Raw genomic sequence first — 19,968 nt, 5'->3', positions numbered from 1 at the left:
AAAAAAAAGGAAATCAAAAGGCCTGAAGTTTTAAGTTTATTGCTCCCAAACCTTGTAATCATTACCTCCGTGAAGTTGAGCTTCTTTCCCCTGCATTTATATTACTCTTGCCAGCACTCCCAAAACTTCTCTGAATAGTCAAACTATTCAAAAACCAAAGACTATAACACTATTATAAAAAAAGATTAAAGCATACCTGAAAGTATTCATCAATCAGCTTTACAGTTATCTTTTTTTTAATAGTGTAACTCAAAAGCTTCCTCCACTGACATCAACAGAGAACCTCATACTGTACTATCCTGTATGTTTTCAGACGGCCATAATGCAGAGTTTTCTCTTGTTTTTAAGTGTCAAATATTCCAGATGAGTCTCTCTCTCCTCAATGTTCTTGGGTAACTTACATTTCTACTCTCACATTCGTCACAACATGTTATCTTCCATCTCTAAGAAGGTGCAGTATTAATTTCATTCTGTAGAAGAAGTAACATTTGAAAATCCTTTCCCTAGCAGCACCCTTCCAGCTGGAATAACCAAACAGAAGATTCACTAAAACTAAGGAGAACTACAGTAATACATCAGGTCAGACATTATTCTTATGAGGTAAGGACTTTTGGCCTGGAAACAAGAAAACTTAAGAGGATAATGACAGAACCAAAAATGGTAGAACGTGAGGCGCTAGAGGTGAACTGTTCATTGTCTTTCCCAATATTAACAACTATGGGAAATCACATGAACATCAACAGAAGTTTCAAAAGAAAAAAACAAGATGCAGCTCTTCACATAACAGCAGTTAAGCAGAACTTCTTACTGAACAGTGTCATGGTTGGAAAAACTGCTTATGCGTGTCCACAAGGAGACTGGACAATTACTAAAGAGACTTGCTAAATATTGCATACAGAATATTGCCTAAGGTTCAGGAGATCCTCTGACCTCTAGAGAGTCAGAAGGTAAGAGAATGTTCAGGGGACAATATCCTAAGTACCTGCCACATTCTTACTTTTCCCTGAATGCCCACTTACGTACTGCAGGAGTCTCAATCCCTGATCTGAACATCTGTTCTCATGTTCTTACTACAGAATGTTTTCTTTTTAATTGAGTATTTTAACCACCCTCAAGGAAAAATGGGTGTTCAGAAAAGAAATGAAGGAAAATGTAAAGAGGTGTCAACGTTGTTGGTATTCCATAGCAGGAGACAAACCCCCAAACTTCCAATTTCAAAAATCACTGCTTCATTCTTTGTTTCAGAAGTATAGAATCATGTAGATTGGAGGGTATCTCCAGAGGTAAACTGCAACCTCCTGCTCAAAGCATGTCCAGAGTTGGTTGCTCAGAATCTTGTCCAGTCAAATCTGAGCATCTCCGAGGATGAGCATTCCAAAATCTCTCTGAAAGATTTCACCACCCTCACAGAAAAAAAGCTTTTCCTTCTATCTAAATCAAGTTTCCCCTTGTTTTCAAGTTGTGTCTCTTTCATCCTTCCACTGTGCACTTCTTAGGAGAGTCCAACTTTGTCCTCTCTATACCCTCCCATTAGATAACTAATCCCCCTTCAGCCTCCTCAAGGTCCAACCAAGTTCTCCCAAGCCTGTCCTGTCATCACGTGCTCCAGCCCTCTAAACATCTTGGTAGCTCTCCACTGAGCTTGCATCAGTATGTCAACACCTTTCATCCTGTGGAATCAAAGACTGGACACAGTGCTCCGTATGCAGTCTCAGAAGCACAGAAGGATTAGGGGAGGGAAAAAGGGGCAGAGCACAGAAATCACTTCCCTTGACCTGCTGGCTACACTCTTGCTAACAGCAATAGGTTGCTCAGAGAGGCTGTGGAGTCCCCATGCTTGGAGATACTCAGAACTCAAATGGACATGGTTCTGAACAACTTGCTCCAGGTGATGCTGCCTGAGCAAGGGGATGAAAAAGATGACCTCCAGAGGTCCCTTCCAACCTCAAGCATTCTGTGATCTAACTGAGGACGAGGATGTAGTTGGCCATCTTTGCTGCATGGACACACTGCTAACTCTTCAACTTCATCTACCCAGGCACCCAAGACTTTTTCTCCAAAGCTGCCTTCTTGGCAGTTATCTTCCATTTCAGATGGGTTACTGGCTTCACTTTGCACTCCCCATAATATTACAATGGTAGGCAAAAGTGATTATAGACAAAAATCTGCACATTCAAACTAGTCTCAGTTTCAAGTTTTCTTCAAAGATGGAATTAACTCAGAACCAATCCACAAGAGAACATATCAAGCATTTCCCTTCCTGGCACTTCTAGCAAATTCAAATCTAGTGTCCAATGAAATATATGCAAGTTTAAGGGCTGCAATTTTAAGGAAATTTTTAAGTAAACCCAGTGTTATCAAATGAGTGAAGAAAATGTTATCAATTAGATTAATAAGTACAAAAAAAGATAAATTAATCCAGAAGCAAAATTTCTAGAGAATAATTGCCCAGTGCCCTCTGAGGGGAAACGATCCAAAGTAGTCTGACTATACCTCTTCCTCACTCCTCCACCTCGATTCTGTACTGAGATGACCTAATTTGAGCTAGATCCCACTGCATGCTCTTCCAAAGCATAAAGTCTAAGGTAAATGAAGAAGCCAGCACGTTCTTCTGTTCTTATCACACTTGGTTCTAAACCCACTCCTTATTCATGAGTTTCATTGGGTTTGTATAACCTATTACAGACTTAATTCTAGAAATCCGGTCTATTTCATGATAGGTGTCTCATGATAGATAGCTCAGAAAAGATACAATATAAAACACCTCACATGATTCAAAAATTCTCACAAGTTATTAGTTCTATATATATTTCAAATCTTCATTTTGTCCACTAGGACAGTGTTGAACTCAAACTGGCAACTACAAAAGTGGCTATCAAGATGCAAGACAAAACAGATGAATGGGATATATTCCAGAAATACAAGTGTTGTTGCAACAGAAATCCAAATTCCTGGAAATAAGAGAAAATTCACGTGGAGGATTTCTGAAGAATTTTTATTTTTGACATTATCAACAACAATTATTTTAGAAGGAATCTTGATCTTCCTTTACATCTAACTGAAAGGGGATCATGAAAGCTGAAGTCTAGAGCTCTTCTTGCTCTAGGATGTAGAATGTATATCCTTCTAAGAAGAAGATCCAAGCGTCAAAGTAAGTATCAGACCAATACTGTAATGTCATGGTATTTTAAAAGCAAGCCTCACCTCTATCTGCAACTGAAACTAATGGAAGTCTCTGTTCTTGAACCTTCTGACTGCAAGAGTATTTCAATAAAGCTATCAGTGGCTTGAATCTAAGCATCTGTGCTACAGACTTTTATTCTTGACTGAAAAAAGTAGTATGATTTGCTTCACCTGCCTTCAAAAGGATAGAACACAAGATGAAGAACACCTCCGCTGTCTAAGAGCACATTCTTGCTACAACTTCTCCCATGCAAGGGCCAGTCAATCAACAACACCAGAATAGGAGCTGATTGCTACAACACTCTGTAGCAGCCCAAACATTTGTTTCCAGTTGAAGGAAATGCTTGGCAGCTACACTCACAAGGTCCATGGTAAAAACAGACCAGAACATACTTCTCAATCCACACAAACTTCTCTCTGGTAGTTTTACATAGTACCAGTTTCGGATTAGAAGATAAATACCGGAAAAGCTTCTGAAAAAGAATATTCTGGGACAGAAACACAGTCAACCTGTATTCAAATGGAAAGGTAAAGGAGAAAGAAGAGAAATTTTCTATAAGTGGAAAAGCAGAGATATTCACTATATGGAATTCTATAACATAGATCCAATTAGTAAGGCAATCAAGAAAACAGCAGCTAAACTAGTTCAGATTTATTTGAAAGAAGGATGGTCCGGATGGATCCAGAAGCAACACGCACTTCTAAGAAAAGAACCAGATGTCAGCAGAATCTGTAACAGCAAAGAAAGAAGAAACTGTATTATTTATTCAGTCTTTGGAAATACCACACCCAAACTATCTCTCCCCCAAGAATAACTACTGTAAACTCTTCCCTGCTCCAACAAGAGATTAAGATTAGTAACACTTCAAAAGCATTTGCCCAAGTCTTCAGAGAAAAAGTTGAAGTAATTGCTTTTGTGGCCCTTGAACACCAAGTGATTTGTGTTTATGTTCCATCAGCTAAAATGCAAGCAGCCAAATCAGTAACTTGTCAAGTAACATTTCTCTGGCATCTCCAACTGCCAGTGTTCCCTCTTATTGCCAGTTTTGTTCCTGCTCTCAAGACACTTCCCTTTATGCTTTCAAAAAGAGCAGAGCTGTAATCCCGTCATCTCAGAAAGCAAGTTACTTTTACATTAACTGAATGTTTCAGCTGTTTCTGTTTTGCCTTTTCTCCCTCTTCCCCTCAACCCTGTCCAATTATTCCAGGTACAAAAGTGCATGGCTGTTACTATATCCATCCTAACTCTGATACTTAGTCACATCACCTTGCTGCTTTCTCTTCCTAAGAACTTCCAGGGTTCCCACACAGATTACACCCCACAGTTTTGACTGCCATGAGTAATTTTCTTCAGAACTACAAAGCTGTATCAATATGTCTGATGCACCTATCTCACTTTATCTTCTAAAAAACTGACAAAGTAACATCCTGAACACTTACTATGAATGATATTCAGGTGCCTAAGGAAGATGATTATATAGTTTTTATTGAAGAGCAGCAAATTCTACAGTTGATGACAGACATCTGAAGCAGAAATGGCAAAATAAATGGTTCCAGAAAACAGAAAAAGTATAAGAAAAGGTAGAGCAACAGGATAGTTTCTAGAACTTGATTTGCACCAGGGACACAAGAAACTGGAGGCATAAATACCAAGAGGCCTCAAAAACACCCCCACACCACTCAGTAGGAAGAAAGGGGAATTGATTATTTGTTGGTTAATAAAGATTTCTGTCATTTAACCATGGTAGATGGGATAAAAAGCATCTATCTCCATAGTATCAGATGTCCATATTATCAGAGGTTAATACCAAACTAAGTATTACCTGAAGTGAGACAGAAGTGGTTTACCATATGGGGAAGAGACTCCACTATTAAACCACAGTTTGAACTGGCTGAAACGACAGAACTTCTCTTTAAAAGTGACAAGAAACTGAAAAAAATAAAATTTACAAGTATTTCTAACATTTCAACACGAAGGGGCTGTTGAACTCTCACAATTACTGGTTTTGTCAACAGTATTTACTCTCAAAACAGATACTTGGAAATGAGAATTTACAAAGCAGTAACAGCAGCAGGAAGCAGCAGATTCTGTAGTCAATTGTACTAACGAAACAAATAGGACAGATCTTACTAGCAAAGAAGCACAGAAAAAGAACAGACACTGCATGGGACAAGACAAAGTTGAAAACCCTCGGTAGTTCCGCTGAAGTACTATTTGACAAGACATTCTACCAGAGCATTCAGTGAGATTTAAACCAGTCAATATCAATGCATTTTGTGAGACTTAAACACAAACTCTACGTAAGCAATGAATCATAAGTTGCAGAACTGATATGCATATTATTGTATACAGTGAAGGCTCCTAAACCCCTGCACACAGATAAAGCAGATGAAATTAGTTTTAATAAGAATTTCACAAGAGCTGCTGTTTAGCAATGAGCTGAATTCAAAACAAGGAAGCACAACTGCCTAGGTTAGGCTTTTTCTATTGCTTGTAAGTGAATAGCTTAAAGGGATGGCAGAGCCTGATTAGTCTTAAAGCATGTTCAGTAGTAAGTCTTCATCTAATCAAGCAAGACAAACCAATGCACTTTTACTCAGTACTGAAGGAAAATTTTCACTATATGAAAAGACACTGCAAACATCCTCTCCAACTAGGAAAATACTCATGGGACTTGCATTCACCTGATATTCACTTCATTCCAGAGCTATTAAGAAGCCTGTGAAGAAATAGCTAGAGCTCCCTCCCCTCTTTTTTGACAGCACATGAAGACCATCACTTTTAAGAAGCACCCAAAGCAAGCATATATTCAAGTCATATTCTAACAAGAATTTCAGTTACCAAAACAAAGCAAAAAAAAAATGTAAAAGAACATTTTCAACTAGCAAGGCATTGAATGCTTTCTTGGCGGAATCAAGAGCACCATGGACTGATCAAGCCAATAAGCAAAGCAAGTTAAAGGCTGCATTTTTAAAAGTAGACATAGACTCATCTTTATCTTAGTTGAACACCTGAAAATGAAAAGGTATAGTTGGTTGCACAGGCCAAGTCACAGAACTCAGATGTCCCTTAGAACAAAGCTGTCAAGCCTGTACCCAAATCCAGCATACGAGGACACAAATATCACGATTGCCTTGAAAAAGAAGTCAACTAATTTGGTAGACAGAGAATATGCAATAGTATCAGAAATTGAAACAACATATGTATGTGCTTTTGGTTAACACGTCTTTGTGACAGACACATTTGAGGTCTGTTTCTATTTGTTGCATAGATATTAATATTTAAACAAGTCATGAAAGTAATTTTTTAAACGGTTAAGTTCTCATTTTATGAAATACCTACTCAAAGAAGTATTTCAGCATTTGCACAATTACATACACAGTTTAGCCACATCCTTGTCAGATATGATCTCATTTTCTTTTAGCACTGTTTATTTGTTTGGTTTAGTGTCATTCTCCAAGTCCATCTTGCCTCTCTACATGTGAGAAGTTTGAACCTCAGTGCAACAGGTAAAGAATTTATGATCTAGTAGTAGTCATCATCTTCAGGTTTTAAAAAAATAACCGCTTCCAATAAGGGTTTTGTTTTGACATTTTATCTAAATTGCCACAGTAGTTTCATTTTTAAAGGAAGGATTTTATCATTGTTTTCTCTTTTTTTAAAAAAAGCCTGACTTGCACTTAGCTGTGTTCATGAATGGCTGTTGTGCCATCAGGAAATTAACATACTCTTGCCTATAACCACAATGAGCATTACTTCGGCTATGTCTGTTTATTTTTTTTTTTTTTTAATTCTCACACAATTTATGAATCTATTTCTTTCATATTAAAAAAGCTTTGAAAAATAAACCTAAGATCTGTAATTACTTCAGTTTTAGGTAAGAAAGAACAGTCATCACCTCTCAGAAAAGCAAAACTCAGGATGCAATACCCAAGATTATTTGTCTGTCAGTTTTAAAGCGGGTTCTGAAACTGGTACGTAGAAAGCTAAGTGCATCCATCACCTTGACAGGTGACTTAAAACACTTCACAAAAAGCCTACTCCCCATCCCAGGAATAACAGTTTCTTACTCCCACCAACAGTCTAAAGCAGAAGAAAGAAACCCTTTTGTAGCTGATGGATTAGTTGCACCCAGTGGCCTTTCTGAGAGCCACAGTAATTTTTATTACCCACAATATTAATTTTTTCATTCCAGTAAGAAAAGATGTCCATGATAAGTTACTGAAAATTAATTGTTCAAATCAGTGTAATATTTATTCAAAAAATAGGGATGAAGTATATAGATAGGTACAAGTAATAAGAATCAGTTTTCATTTATTACTACTACAAATGTATAGCATATTGATAGGCGTATGACATTTACAATATAAACTGCTTAATACAAAGCTGATACCAGTAAGACCTATGTATTTTACAACTGTTTGTTAGAAAACATTTGTCAAAACTTGTGACACACAATAATCAGTTGTACAACACAATGCTGTAATCAAATGATACATCAACTTTTCCTAATATTATTGATTCCATTGAGTTTATTTCAGTGTGTAATAGTGACTCTCCCATATTCTCTCCTTTGCCTAATTTAAAAGCAAGATCTAATAAAAAATTTCCAAAAAAACAATGTTATGACTGAACAAAGCAACCTAGAATTTACCAATTGTGGCCCATTGAGTTGCCAATGACATTTTCTAAAGTCTAAATTCCTTTTTTAAAAACAGCTTTGAAAACATTCAGTTCAAAAAACCTTAATGCAAATGGAAGTTCAAACCTAAATACATCCTGCTAGACAACTAAATTTTCTCAAACAATTGTGTCCTGAGCAACTTTGACACCTACAACATACACTAAAAAACTAATTTTATAGTTTGTGTTTCTCTTAATATCCAAAATACCCCCAAGCTCCCAGACTCCAGGAACATTTGAAAACTACCAGTTAAGAATTACACTTAATCACCACCACTCCAAACCAGATGCACGAGCACTCAAATTAAGCTTCTCACAGCCTAGTACAGTTCCCCAGTACCAAATATGTCGACAAAAGAATGAAGAACTTGCTTGAATAAAGTCTGCTGTCAGAACTCAATGCACCAAAACAATGTGTCTCAATTTTAAAGGTTCTCTTAAGGATCCTCACAATAATGCACAATGCCTGACACTACTTGTGAAGATTCCTGGTACTGCAAACTGCTCCTCTTCCCCAAATCAAACCAGAACATACAACTTGCTACCCATACCCTTCTCATTCTCAAATACATAAATCTAAACACAAAATACAACAGTATCTGATCACATAAGAGTACAGTCTGTAATGAGAGTTAAGTACAGATTTATCATTCGACCTCTCAAAATTCCACGTTCATTCATAATTCCACGTGCAGTGCATGTTATACTGGTTGTGTGAGAATGTCTCAAGTTCAAAGTTAATCTCATGCCTTTTTGTTTCTTCGAGAGACAGTATTCAACGTTTCTTCAAGTCTTTCCATGGCTTCTGGGCATGCCTATGTTTTTAGTATCTTGGAAACCTATCCTGTCCCTTTTGGTATAGCTGTGACAAAAGAATAACGCTTATGTTACCTTTTCAGTTATGCTGTTTACATATGCACGTTTCCAGATTTGGTGTTTCCACATTGCATATATACAAGAACAGACATCCCCAAAAGCATCAAAACTGAATGTCCAAAGAGAAAGTATAAATATACATGATGCAACATGAAAGAACTTTTAAAAAGTCTGCACTGCACGCTGTTTTCTCTTGGGTCATTTGTTTCTTAAAAATGGAAAGAGATGAAGAAAGAACCCAAAGCAATGTGCAGCACTAGGGCCACTCATATATTCAAGTGTTGGCTTCAAAATCAGATAGAGAAATGTCTTGCTAGTAAAACAGTACTTTCATATTTCATAACACTATTCTTATAAACTCAAAAGAATGTATCAAGCAAAAAAACCCAAGAAAAACAAAAAATCCCCAAATTGCATCTCCTCCCCCCCAAGTTTTAATATTTCAGAGCTATCCTATTATACCATAAACACTGTGATTAATATTTAAACCATCCAGCCAGCATTAGCAACTGTTCAGAGCTAAGTTGGCTCTGCAATATATAAAAGACATCAGCATCAGATTGCTTTATTTGGATTTATTTTTAACCACAACAATTATTACTATCTTAACAGTCTTAAGAATAAATAAATAAAAAAAAAAAAGAAAATAAAAGCACAAACTTTAACACATGGAAGGATGAAAGTGACAATAATTTTTTAAATCCTATATTGTACAGTGAAGGAGATTAGACATTGTACAGATACACAGCCAATGTATAATGAGCTAGAGCATTCTCACAGCAATGTCCAATCTGTAAATTCTGCACATTTTTGAATGTTTCGATTGCATACAAGCAAGCTTTTATATCTAAAAAAGGAACATCCCTTAAGGATCAGTAAGCCTCTGTGTCAGGCTTGTTATTAATATACTCATGATACACCCATTAGAAAGACAGAAATTAACAGAAAGTTTAATTTCAATTATATTTTCATTAATAACAAATAGGTATTGCTATTGCAGCAAGACCCAAAAAAGCCAGTAGTAAAAGGTCCGTTCCAGCTAGTTTGCCCTCACTGGCAATAATTTCGTTTTTAGAAGTCTTTGTTATCTAAAACTTCTAATGAGAAGTAAAACCATGTTAAGAATAACAGGATAAATTTAAGAAGTATTAATGGTTATTTAATTGTAATTTATAGGTAAAGAAGTAATTACCTGCTTGTATTCACCAACGCAGTTCTGACAGCAGAATCTTTTCTGCTGCCCATCAATAGTAAGAATATTGTTTCCAGCTCCTTTACTGGGCAAATATTCCCCACAGTGCTCACAGCAATTCATTATTAAACCATTTGCCATCCTGTATCTATTGAAGCAATGGTCACTGCACAGCTTATGAGTCATATTTTTAAAGCTAACTTCATGACGAATCTAAAAAATAAAAATAAAAAAGTGTTCTATCACCACACAAGCACAGAGCTGCCTGAAACTACTAGACAAGCCAAAAGTCCTACACTCAAGTACCATAACTGAAACCAGATTATATTAGCTCACTATTTAAGAATGGAGATGCTTGAAATGAGCATGAAATGGAGAAACAGAATTTGGTGTTTCTGTTGTCTCCAAAGTTCTAGAAAAAAAAATTTTGGACTCATTTGCTCTTATAGCCTACAGGCAAAGATCACAGGGAATGATGTAATAATTGCCTGTTAGAATAGAAGGTTAATTGATGTGATTTTATGAAATATTCAATTTGCTGGCTAACAACATGGCACAAAGACTGGCCAGACACACACGCTGTGTAAAGTAGCCACCTGAACTATAGTGGGCCCAGTAAAGGCATCAAGAGTAAATTAATACATTAATGAGAATTTTGAATTACGTATATTCTACCTATTTCTAAAAACATCTGCATTGTCTTTCAAAGCATCCAGTAAAAAAAGCAAATACACTAAATCTTGACTTTTTTCAACAACAAATCTTCTACATGGCAGATCTGAGCTATAATTACAAGATTCTATGCTTAATAAAATTGTTGACAGTAGCTACAAGATATCAGCAAAAGACACTTCAAGTTTCTGAAACAAAAATCAAATACTAACCTCTGAATTTTCTCCCTTCAGGTTGTTCTTTATGATTATTAAGCTTGCTATCTTAATATCTCACTGCATATGAAAATACTGAATCAGATTTTAAATTTCCTTCAGTTCTGATTTCAGAATCTAAGTCATTAATATTGTCATTATTGAGCAAGATAAGAGAAAAAACAGTTAACCGGACCTCAGTTAGTTTACCACAGACAGTGCATCTTGATTTATTCAAAACTCCTTTCGAGGGATTCTGTTTATCTTCATAGAAGGATAAACATGATGTACTGCAAAACTCCTGGAAAGATTCACTTGAATCAACTTGAGCAACAATGGTACCTTTCATTGTTGTTATATCTCTGAAAGACAAAAAAAAAAGTTCTAGTGTGCCTGTGTATAAATACATATATATAGTTAAACAAGAACACTTTACATCTTACAAGATTTATTCTTCCTTTTAATGCTTACATTTCAAACCATTTTTGTGGGTGTACAGTGGTTAGCCACATATCAAATACCGAGTTTAATAATAATATTTTTACAATTACTGTTAAGTACTGCAAGTACAATGTCTTTCCTGCGTAAAAACCTGCTTTTTTGTTTGGACCAGGGTTATTTTTTCCCATTACATTATTATAGAACTAAGCAGCAACATTAATGAACCATTGAGTTTCCCACAACTGGTACCTAATCTTATACAAAAAAATAACACAGAGAATTTGAACTAACACTTTTGCAATTTTACATGCAAACTATACTTAAGTTTCACAAGAAAAATTCACATTTGCAGTAAAAGGCAAAAATTGGTCTTTACTTGTATGTATCTCCACGTTTTAAAGTATTCATCTCAGGATAGAATAAGAGGAAAAGGTGCTTTTCTCATAAATACAACCCAAATAGCTTAAAACTCTACCACAAACTTGCCTAGAAGTTTTTTGTAAAAAGTTAATTCCATCATTAAAGTTCCAAAGCACCTGAACATTTGCCTATGAAACTGCAACAATTTAATGCATTAAACCAGACAAGCAACCACCAATAAAGTTAATTTGAAACAGAACAAACCTTCGTCTAACCAAACTGACTTACACTGTTTTTTACTGAAGTTAGTTCCATATCTCCTTGATCTTCAGTTGTATCCTGCACATGCTGCAAACTTAGCAAAGTTGCTAACACCGTGCTTCTCAGTGTACCTTTGTAATAAGGTCTCCCAAACTTCTACGGGCATTTCTAAAGTAGTTTCACTCTTAACTCCAAGCTATCACACAGCATAAATTAGATGCAGTAAGGAGAAGCAAAAAAGCTTCCCCCTTTGCTTTCTAAGCAGAAAAAAACTATTACTGACATACAGGAAATACTATTGGGAAGAATAAATAAAACAGTTGTCTGGATCTCTACTGACATCACGATGGATCACCAGTTGGAAAACACATGCCCCAGACACTCATGCCTAGGAGGCCTAAAACAGGCATGACTGGAAAACATTGGAAAAATGCTGTATGCTTCTCCAGACAGACTCTCTTGAAAATAAATTTGTACTGCTCTTGGATATTAACACTTGCAAGCCTGCCTTCTTCCATCAAAGGAAAGTCAGCAGATTTTGGCTTACCCTTTGGCAAGCTAGTTAAGATTTGTGTTGGGGCATGTTATCACTTCTGTACAGCAAAAGCCAGAGCTCCTGCCCTGAGGAACTTATCATTTCTGGCTGAATTCCACCAGGACTTATAAATACTATTAATTTTTATCAAAGGAGACAAGTGCAAAGTCAAGAAGAATAATACAAGTCAATAAAAATTACAAACACTAAGGAGAATACCAGATATTTCCTACACTTTCCTTCCTATAATAATACCTACACTATTTATGTAGTTACAAAGGTTCCAAAGAGGTCTAGGAAAGTGGTTTACAATAAAATACATAAGGGTTCTGACTTCTCAGATAAGGTTATACAATTTTTTTTTGAAAGTTATTGTAGGTTTCACTTTTTCCACTTAAAGTAATGTACATATTTAAAGCTAAATCTGAGCATAACCTCTGGAAGTCTGATCTGTGACATATCAGCTATTATCATCTATCCAACCTACATTCAAGACCCGGATTTTGCTAGAGTTCCCTTACACTTTCACTGAACTGCAATCTGACAATGTTATGTCTGCTTTAGCAGGAAAGGAAGACAGAAGCAAGTACAAAGCAAAGAGTACATGGTTTGCTGCCTCCACGTAGCAAAAATCTGGCAACAAAGGTTAAGATTAGGCTTCACAATGAAGCCATGCTACAGAGGAACCACTGAATGCACATACTGCCTTCTAATTAACTCCACTTGAGTAAGGAACTGCATACTAGTGGAAGAGCAAAGACCAACACCACCTCAAAAATTGTCAAAGGTAGCTTCACAGAGGTCCTCTAGAAATCAAATACACTAAACATACCATTTTAAGTAACCCCACACCTAGCAATAAGGTATTGTCCTCATTAAAAAAAAAAAAAAGGCACCTTTTCATTTCAGGCAGTTTTGTATGTAGCCTCCTAAGATACACAGATAAGTCTCCAAAGTTGCAAGAGAGCACAGATTTAGCCATGAGTTTTCAAGACTTCCGTCAGAAATAAAAAGATTAGACTAATCGTCATCTTTATATATAAACACAGCTAGCTGAATATGGTAGTCACCAGATTACTTCTAAAAAAAGTGTATAAACATGTACAAGCCAACAGAAAGAGTACAGAGTGCTTTTAACTAGCTCTGTACCAGCAAGGGTTGAGAGAATTTGAGTTTTTACATGTATTTTAAAAAGTCTAAAATATGTTAATTCTGCTAGGTTTTCAGTGTACCGAGGTACAGGATATCAATATTTTTTACAGTTTATTCGTGAGTCCTAAGGGGAAAAAAAAAAAAAAAAAAAAAAACTGTAAGAGAGATACTCAGATCTACTCAGATGAGTAGCTTATGTCTGAATACAAGCCATTAATCCACCACACTGCATACTGAAGTAGAAGTTTTTCACTAGTTTAAATGTGCAATTGAGCAAAGACCACCCTCTCCAAAACATACATTAAATGAAGGCAGTCTTTACTTCCAAGCCTTTATCATTTAACCAGTGTCACTACAGGGTGTACTGGATTGAGGCTTTACTGAAAAAAAAACATAAGTGCAAATATTTCAGTAATCAGTACACTGAAAAAGACAGTACAGCTATTTTGTACACCTAACACTACAACAGCACAATATGGAAGACTTCTCTCTGGCAATTTCAAGTTTGAGAAGTAATGAAAAATTACAAGTCAAACCTAACCAATAATTTAGAATAAGCCACTTCCAGGTATGCTTGTCACTCCCTCTGTACTGTACACTTAAGGTATCTTCAGCTTCAGAAGTTGTGATAGTTGCCCCTAACTATGGTCAAAGTCCAAGGCTTCTCCTCTCTTCACACTGCCAACAGTGTAAGAGCTCCCAAATTTCTTCCAGCTTCTTGCAAGTATTAGTTTCTCCTTCTTTTAAAAGAATCTTGATTTTATATCGTCATTTATGAAAATGAGTGCTTTCTATACAACATAAGATCCACTCTTTTTCATAAAGGACTTTAGATGTAAACAATATATCTTGTCACATGACATGTTATAACTTGGATACCTTGTCTTAAAAAAAAAAAAAAAATCTGTTATTTTTAGTGTATTGGCTTTCACAGAAACAATCTGTCAGCCAAATTCTAAAGCTGGTAGACTTCTTATTTTGTTACAGCAGACACAGTGAATCCAACATTTCTAAACAACATTAAAAGTGACCTTACATAAAGTACGTGTATAGTCAAATTTTATATCATTAATAGAGCAATTCTCATACATGCATGAGAATCTCACGTATTACTGGATTTAGCTGCTAATATGAAACAAAATTTAAAATCCCTTACTTTCTGCACATAACACAAAGTTTCTTTGGAGTGGGTTTGTGTGAAAATGATGAGAGGCAGGTAGTAGAACAAAAAAGGTGAGCTGATCCTTTTCGCTGATAAGCAGTCTGTCCCTTTTGTAAAGGCTTTTTGCAGTTTGCACATGTGACTTTAACCTGTTTAGAAGGCTGCTGCTGGGCAGAAGGCTGGAAAATCTGTTTAGGAAGTGATGCTACAGGTGACAAGGAATCCACACCTGGTTGCTTCTGATTCCTAGGGAAGGAAGCTGACTGGGATATCCAAGAATCTTCAAGACAAATAAAAAAAGTAAAAAAAAAAAAAAAAAAAAAGAAGAAGAAAAACAAAAAAAAACATAAAAGTGAACAGACATGTACATATATATAGAATAATATTCACAGATATGTGATCATTAAATCATTTGCCTGTTGGAATTGACAATTAACAGAAGAAAGATGGTATTTCAGAAATTCAGGTTTAAAGTAAAATGCTGTTTGATAGTACCAGTCTCCATTGTTACAAAGTTTCAGAACATGAACAAACTTCAGGATGGTCCCATCCTACATCTAGTGATACATTTTGCAGACCTCAATTCACTTTCACTGGTTTTGCAACTGGCAATTATATCTTCAAACAAACAAAATTTGCAATTACCAACTGCAATTAAAAAAAAAAAAAAAAAGGACACCAACACAGAACATGGAGAATCTAAACTAACGTTTGAGCTATAAACTCTGCAAATTTGTGAGAACATGAAATCTTGGATTTGTGTTAGTTATTTTGTTCTAAAGCTTTAACAAGCATCATGTGTCCTGCCTCAGTGATAAACCTTAGAATCCAGGTTCCCCATATTAGTTTCTTAGTCCAACCTGCAGCCAGAGAACTATACTGCAGTTAGAGCAAAGAACAGTGGCTCCGCATCTGGGATCTGCATCTACACCACTGATGCCTATAAGAGTTCCACTTTTTCTCAGTAACCTTTCCAATGCAATGAATACCACTTAATGTGCAAACTGGCAAAGTCATGAGAGTTCCAAGTCTTCCTCAGTAGAAATCAACGAACCTAGAAAACAGTATTTCATTAAGTTCTGGCAGTACACAAATCCACATCCCTGTGTTCCAGACTCCACTAGTCTTCCAGCTGTATTTCTGGACAATAAACTACTACGGAATTAAGTAAACTTTGTCCAATCTTTTGTAGCATAACATGCTCCAGAGTAATTTGCATAACAAGAATTTAAGTAAAATTATTTCTCCAACAGAAATACACCTAGAAAGATGACATACTTCTGTTAAAATTACACGCTCAGAATCTTGGTTTAAAACAGAATACACAGTCTTGGGGGGAAAAAAAAATTGCTCAATAAAATGTAATTTCTAGGCTTTTTGCTGGAATTTAAGCTTTCATTTTAAATAATCATCATAAATAATTAATAATGTTGAGGTTCTGAAGAATGCCAAGAATGATATATTACTTAAGCATTAATTAAAGCTTGAATAGGAATTCCATTATAAGAAACATTTATACACATTTTCAAGAGTGTTTGTCAGCTATCCCGAATACCGTCACAGGACTTGGGACTTACCTTTCAAGTTTTTTATTCCCAGCATCTAGAAGAGTACTTCACTGTTATTTACTAAATAGTAAATACCTGCAAAATATCACTGTATTGGGTAATACTTGTGCTACTAACTTAGGTAAAGAGTAAACACAGCATTTACTGTAACTAAATAAAAATACTAAAGCCTTGAATGTCTTACTGCAGTAACTCAGTGTATTCCTCAAGTGTTATTACAAGTAGTACTAACAAACATAGGAAAGTTGATTTTAAATTCTGTAACTTCAGATAACAAAAGCCTTAACCCATAGAGTTCAGCAATTGCACATACTTTATTCTTACAGGACATTATCTTGGTCCATAACCATTCATTAAACACAAGGCATCCTTTTCTCACATTATGTTTTGAAGTCCTCTCTTTCTCCAAGGGAATTTTACTAACAACATATTCTGCTGCATAGTTTTAAAATTAATTTTAGGGACAAAGTTCCAAGAGCTTTTGTTATAGCAATAGACAACACACATTCCTTAGTAAGTAGAAGGTAATTTTCGGATGTGACTGTAGCTGTCAAGGATGTCCTACTTCTCAGGCATATAGGACAAGCTGGAAATTTACCCATTGTAATGCTTGAGGGAAAACATAAGAACTGGACCAAAGAGGTGAAGGGAAGAGGGAAAAGAAGCAGAACAAAACACATTCCCCTCTTTAAACCATTAAAGAGGTTTACCTCTGAAGGTGTGAGTATCCATACTGACAAACTAAGATATGTTACCACAGTGCTTAAAGTTAAAACTCACTTAAGTGCCCTCTTCAAACTTTTCTATACTACTACATCTACTGCCTCAGATATATTTATATTCTGGTAGCACCTTAACACCTAAAAATATTTTGAGATTCTCCTCTCTTCTTATAGGTTTCAAGTGGGAGCCCAGGGTATCTCTTTACAAGTTACATGTGCTTTTAATTCCAGTAGCACTCAACTGCCACTCATGAAAACTTGAGTTTGCTAGGCTTGTCTGGGTTTAAAACTTTTACCATGACTTCCCAGTACTCCATTAAGACTATTTCAGTATTTCCCTAGGATCTTAACAACTAAGCCTCCCTCAGTTGACCTTTTGTTGCATCTCCCTTTCCACAAACGTACCACAAGAACATCTAAAGATCATCCCACCTTTCTTATTTTTGCTTTCACTTCTTCCACATCACACCTTCATAGACATTAATTTTTACACTGACTTTTCTTCACATATCACTTTTTAACCACGTTACATCCTGCACTTTATATTCTCTACAAAGGATCTGTAAAATATTTTTCATGTCCTTGAACTGAGAAGGTGCATCACACTTCCTTAGTTGATTCCTGATGAGTTTCCACACCTCACTGCCCTTATGTGTTCATCCTTCAGGTTCCAATCTGCAATCCTTTACTGGCCAAGTTCATGAGACTGTACAGTTTCATGTTCAATTTCTTCCTACTATAATGTGTGTGCAGAGTGTTCCTATTCTTCCTCACTCACTCCTGCTCTAAACTGCTATAAAATTATTCCTTACTCTTATTTGCACCGATCCATTTATTTGTGGAGCCATCTTACAAAAATGGCTCAATGAAGTGACATTCTTTTAAAAAGCTGAAAAAACTGTATCAGCACAATTTGGGGGAGAGGTGGGGAGGAAGACAGTAATGAAGTTTTACAGAGATATGCAGCTCTTGAAACATATTCAACTACATCTGCATTAATGACATGGTTCAGATCAGGGCAATTCTGAACCACATCCTCAATTTGCAGTTTTGATGCACAAAAACTAGATTACGTTCAGACAAACAAAACCTACGTTCCAGTCCAAGAGCACTTGAAACTTGTCTACATAGAATTCAGTTCCTCGACCTGGACTTCTCCAAGACCTTTGATATGGTCCCCCACAATATTCTTGATGCTAAGTTGGAGACATATGGACTTGATGAATAGGGAACTGGCTGGATGGTTGCATCCAAAGAATTAGTTAATGGCTCAAGGTTCAAGTTGAAACCAGTAACAAGCTATGTCCCTCAAGAGCCCACAGTAGGACTGATACTATTTGATATCTTCAACAACATTGGAGGATTAAGTGCACCCTTGGCAAGTTTGCAGGTAAAGCCAAGCTGAGTGGTGTAGCTGATAAGCTAGAGAGAAGATGCCATCCAGAGGGAGGGACCTTGATAAACTTGAGGAATGGGCCCACATGAACCTCATGAAGCTCAACAAGGCCAAATGCAAGATCTTCCACCTGCATCAGGGCAACCCTCAAAATCAATACAAACTGGGGGATGAATGGATTGAGAACAGCCCTAAAGAGGACTTGAGGATACTGGTAGATGAAAAAATGGAACATGAGGCAGCAATGTGTGCTTGCAGCCCAGAAAGCCAATCATATTCCGGGCTGCATTAAAAGAAGCATGGCCAGCAGGTTGAGGGAGGTGATTCCATCCCTCTACTCTGGTGAGACCCCACCTGGAGTACTGTATCCAGCTCTGGGGTCCTCAGTACAAGAAAGACATGGGCCTGTTACAGCAGGTCCAGAGGAGATCCACAAAAAGTGACAGAAGGCTAGAACACCTCTCCTATGAAGAAAGGCTAAGAGTTAGGGCTGCTCAGCCTGGATAACAAAAGGCTCTGGATAGACCTTATTGTGCCCTTTCTATATATAGAGGGCTTACAAGAAAGATGGAGATATACTTTTTACCAATAATTGTAGTGACAGGACAAGGGGCACTGGTTTTAAATCAAAGAGGGTAGATTTAAATTGGACAAGAGGAATGAATTTTTTACAATGAAGGTGGCAAGACACTGGAACGGGTTGCCTAGAGAAGCTGTGGATGTCCCATCACTGGAAGTGGTCAAGGTCATGTTGGACAGGACTTTGAGCAACCTGATCCAGTGAAAGATGTTCCTGCCCATGGCAGGGTGGTTAGACCAGGTGATCTTTAAAGGTCCCTCCCAACCCAAACCATTCCATCAAGTGTACTCCAATGGTTATGGGGGACATTAGGTTCTGAATTAATATGTTGGACAGAAGTTTCTCCGTTACGCACCTACTGCTTCCAATACAGTAGAGGCACTTAGCCAAGGGGAATAGACTAACACTGATCCAGGAAAAAGATCTTCTAAACCACATATAGAATCATAGAATCATTTAGGTTGGAAAAGACCCTTAAGATCATGGAGTCCAACCATAAACCTAACACTGCCAAGTCTACCACTAAAACGTGTCCCTAAACATCACATCTACACATCTTTTAAATACCTCCAGGGAAGGTGCCTCAACCACTTCCCTGGGAAGCTTGTTTCAATGCTTGACAATCCTTTCAGTGAAAAAATTTTTCCCAACACCCAGTCTAAACCTCCCTTGGCACAAACTTGAGGCTGTTTCCTCTCATCCTGTCACTTGTTACGAGGGAAGAGAGACCAACACCCACCTCAGTACAGCCTCCTTTCAGGTAGCTGTAGAGAGAGGTAAGGTCTCCCCTGAGCCTCCTTCTCTCCAGGCTAAACAACCCCAGTTCTCTCAGCCCCTCCACATAAGACTTGTTCTCTGGACCCTTCACCAGCTTTGCTGCCCTTCTTTGGACACGCTCCATCACCTCAATGTCTTTCTTGTAGGGAGGGGCCCAAAACTGAACACAGTATTCAAGGTGCAGCCTCACCAGTGCCAAGTACAGGGGGACGA

The 19,968-nt window shown here is 36.9% G+C and overlaps 1 protein-coding gene across 12 annotated transcripts in view; it reads right to left on the bottom strand.

The window, feature by feature from the left end:
* Positions 1-19,968, bottom strand: part of ZMYM2 (zinc finger MYM-type containing 2) — a 99,040-nt gene that overhangs the window by 52,018 nt on the left and 27,054 nt on the right. For all 12 annotated transcript variants that reach the window (XM_042792105.1, XM_042792100.1, XM_042792108.1 and 9 more), the window contains 3 exons: positions 14,707-14,992; positions 10,998-11,163; positions 9,936-10,148 (listed from right to left, as the gene is read on the bottom strand). In XM_042792105.1, coding sequence (XP_042648039.1) covers positions 9,936-10,148; positions 10,998-11,163; positions 14,707-14,992 — 665 coding nt within the window. The remainder of the gene's footprint in view (positions 1-9,935; positions 10,149-10,997; positions 11,164-14,706; positions 14,993-19,968) is intronic.

The sequence above is a fragment of the Tyto alba genome, unplaced genomic scaffold (genome assembly GCF_018691265.1).
Source record: "Tyto alba isolate M040663 unplaced genomic scaffold, T.alba_DEE_v4.0 Super-Scaffold_2, whole genome shotgun sequence".
In the NCBI taxonomy this organism is placed as follows: domain Eukaryota; kingdom Metazoa; phylum Chordata; class Aves; order Strigiformes; family Tytonidae; genus Tyto; species Tyto alba.
The sequence above is the reverse complement of the archived record's forward strand: the minus strand, read 5'-3'. Positions and strand labels throughout refer to the sequence as shown.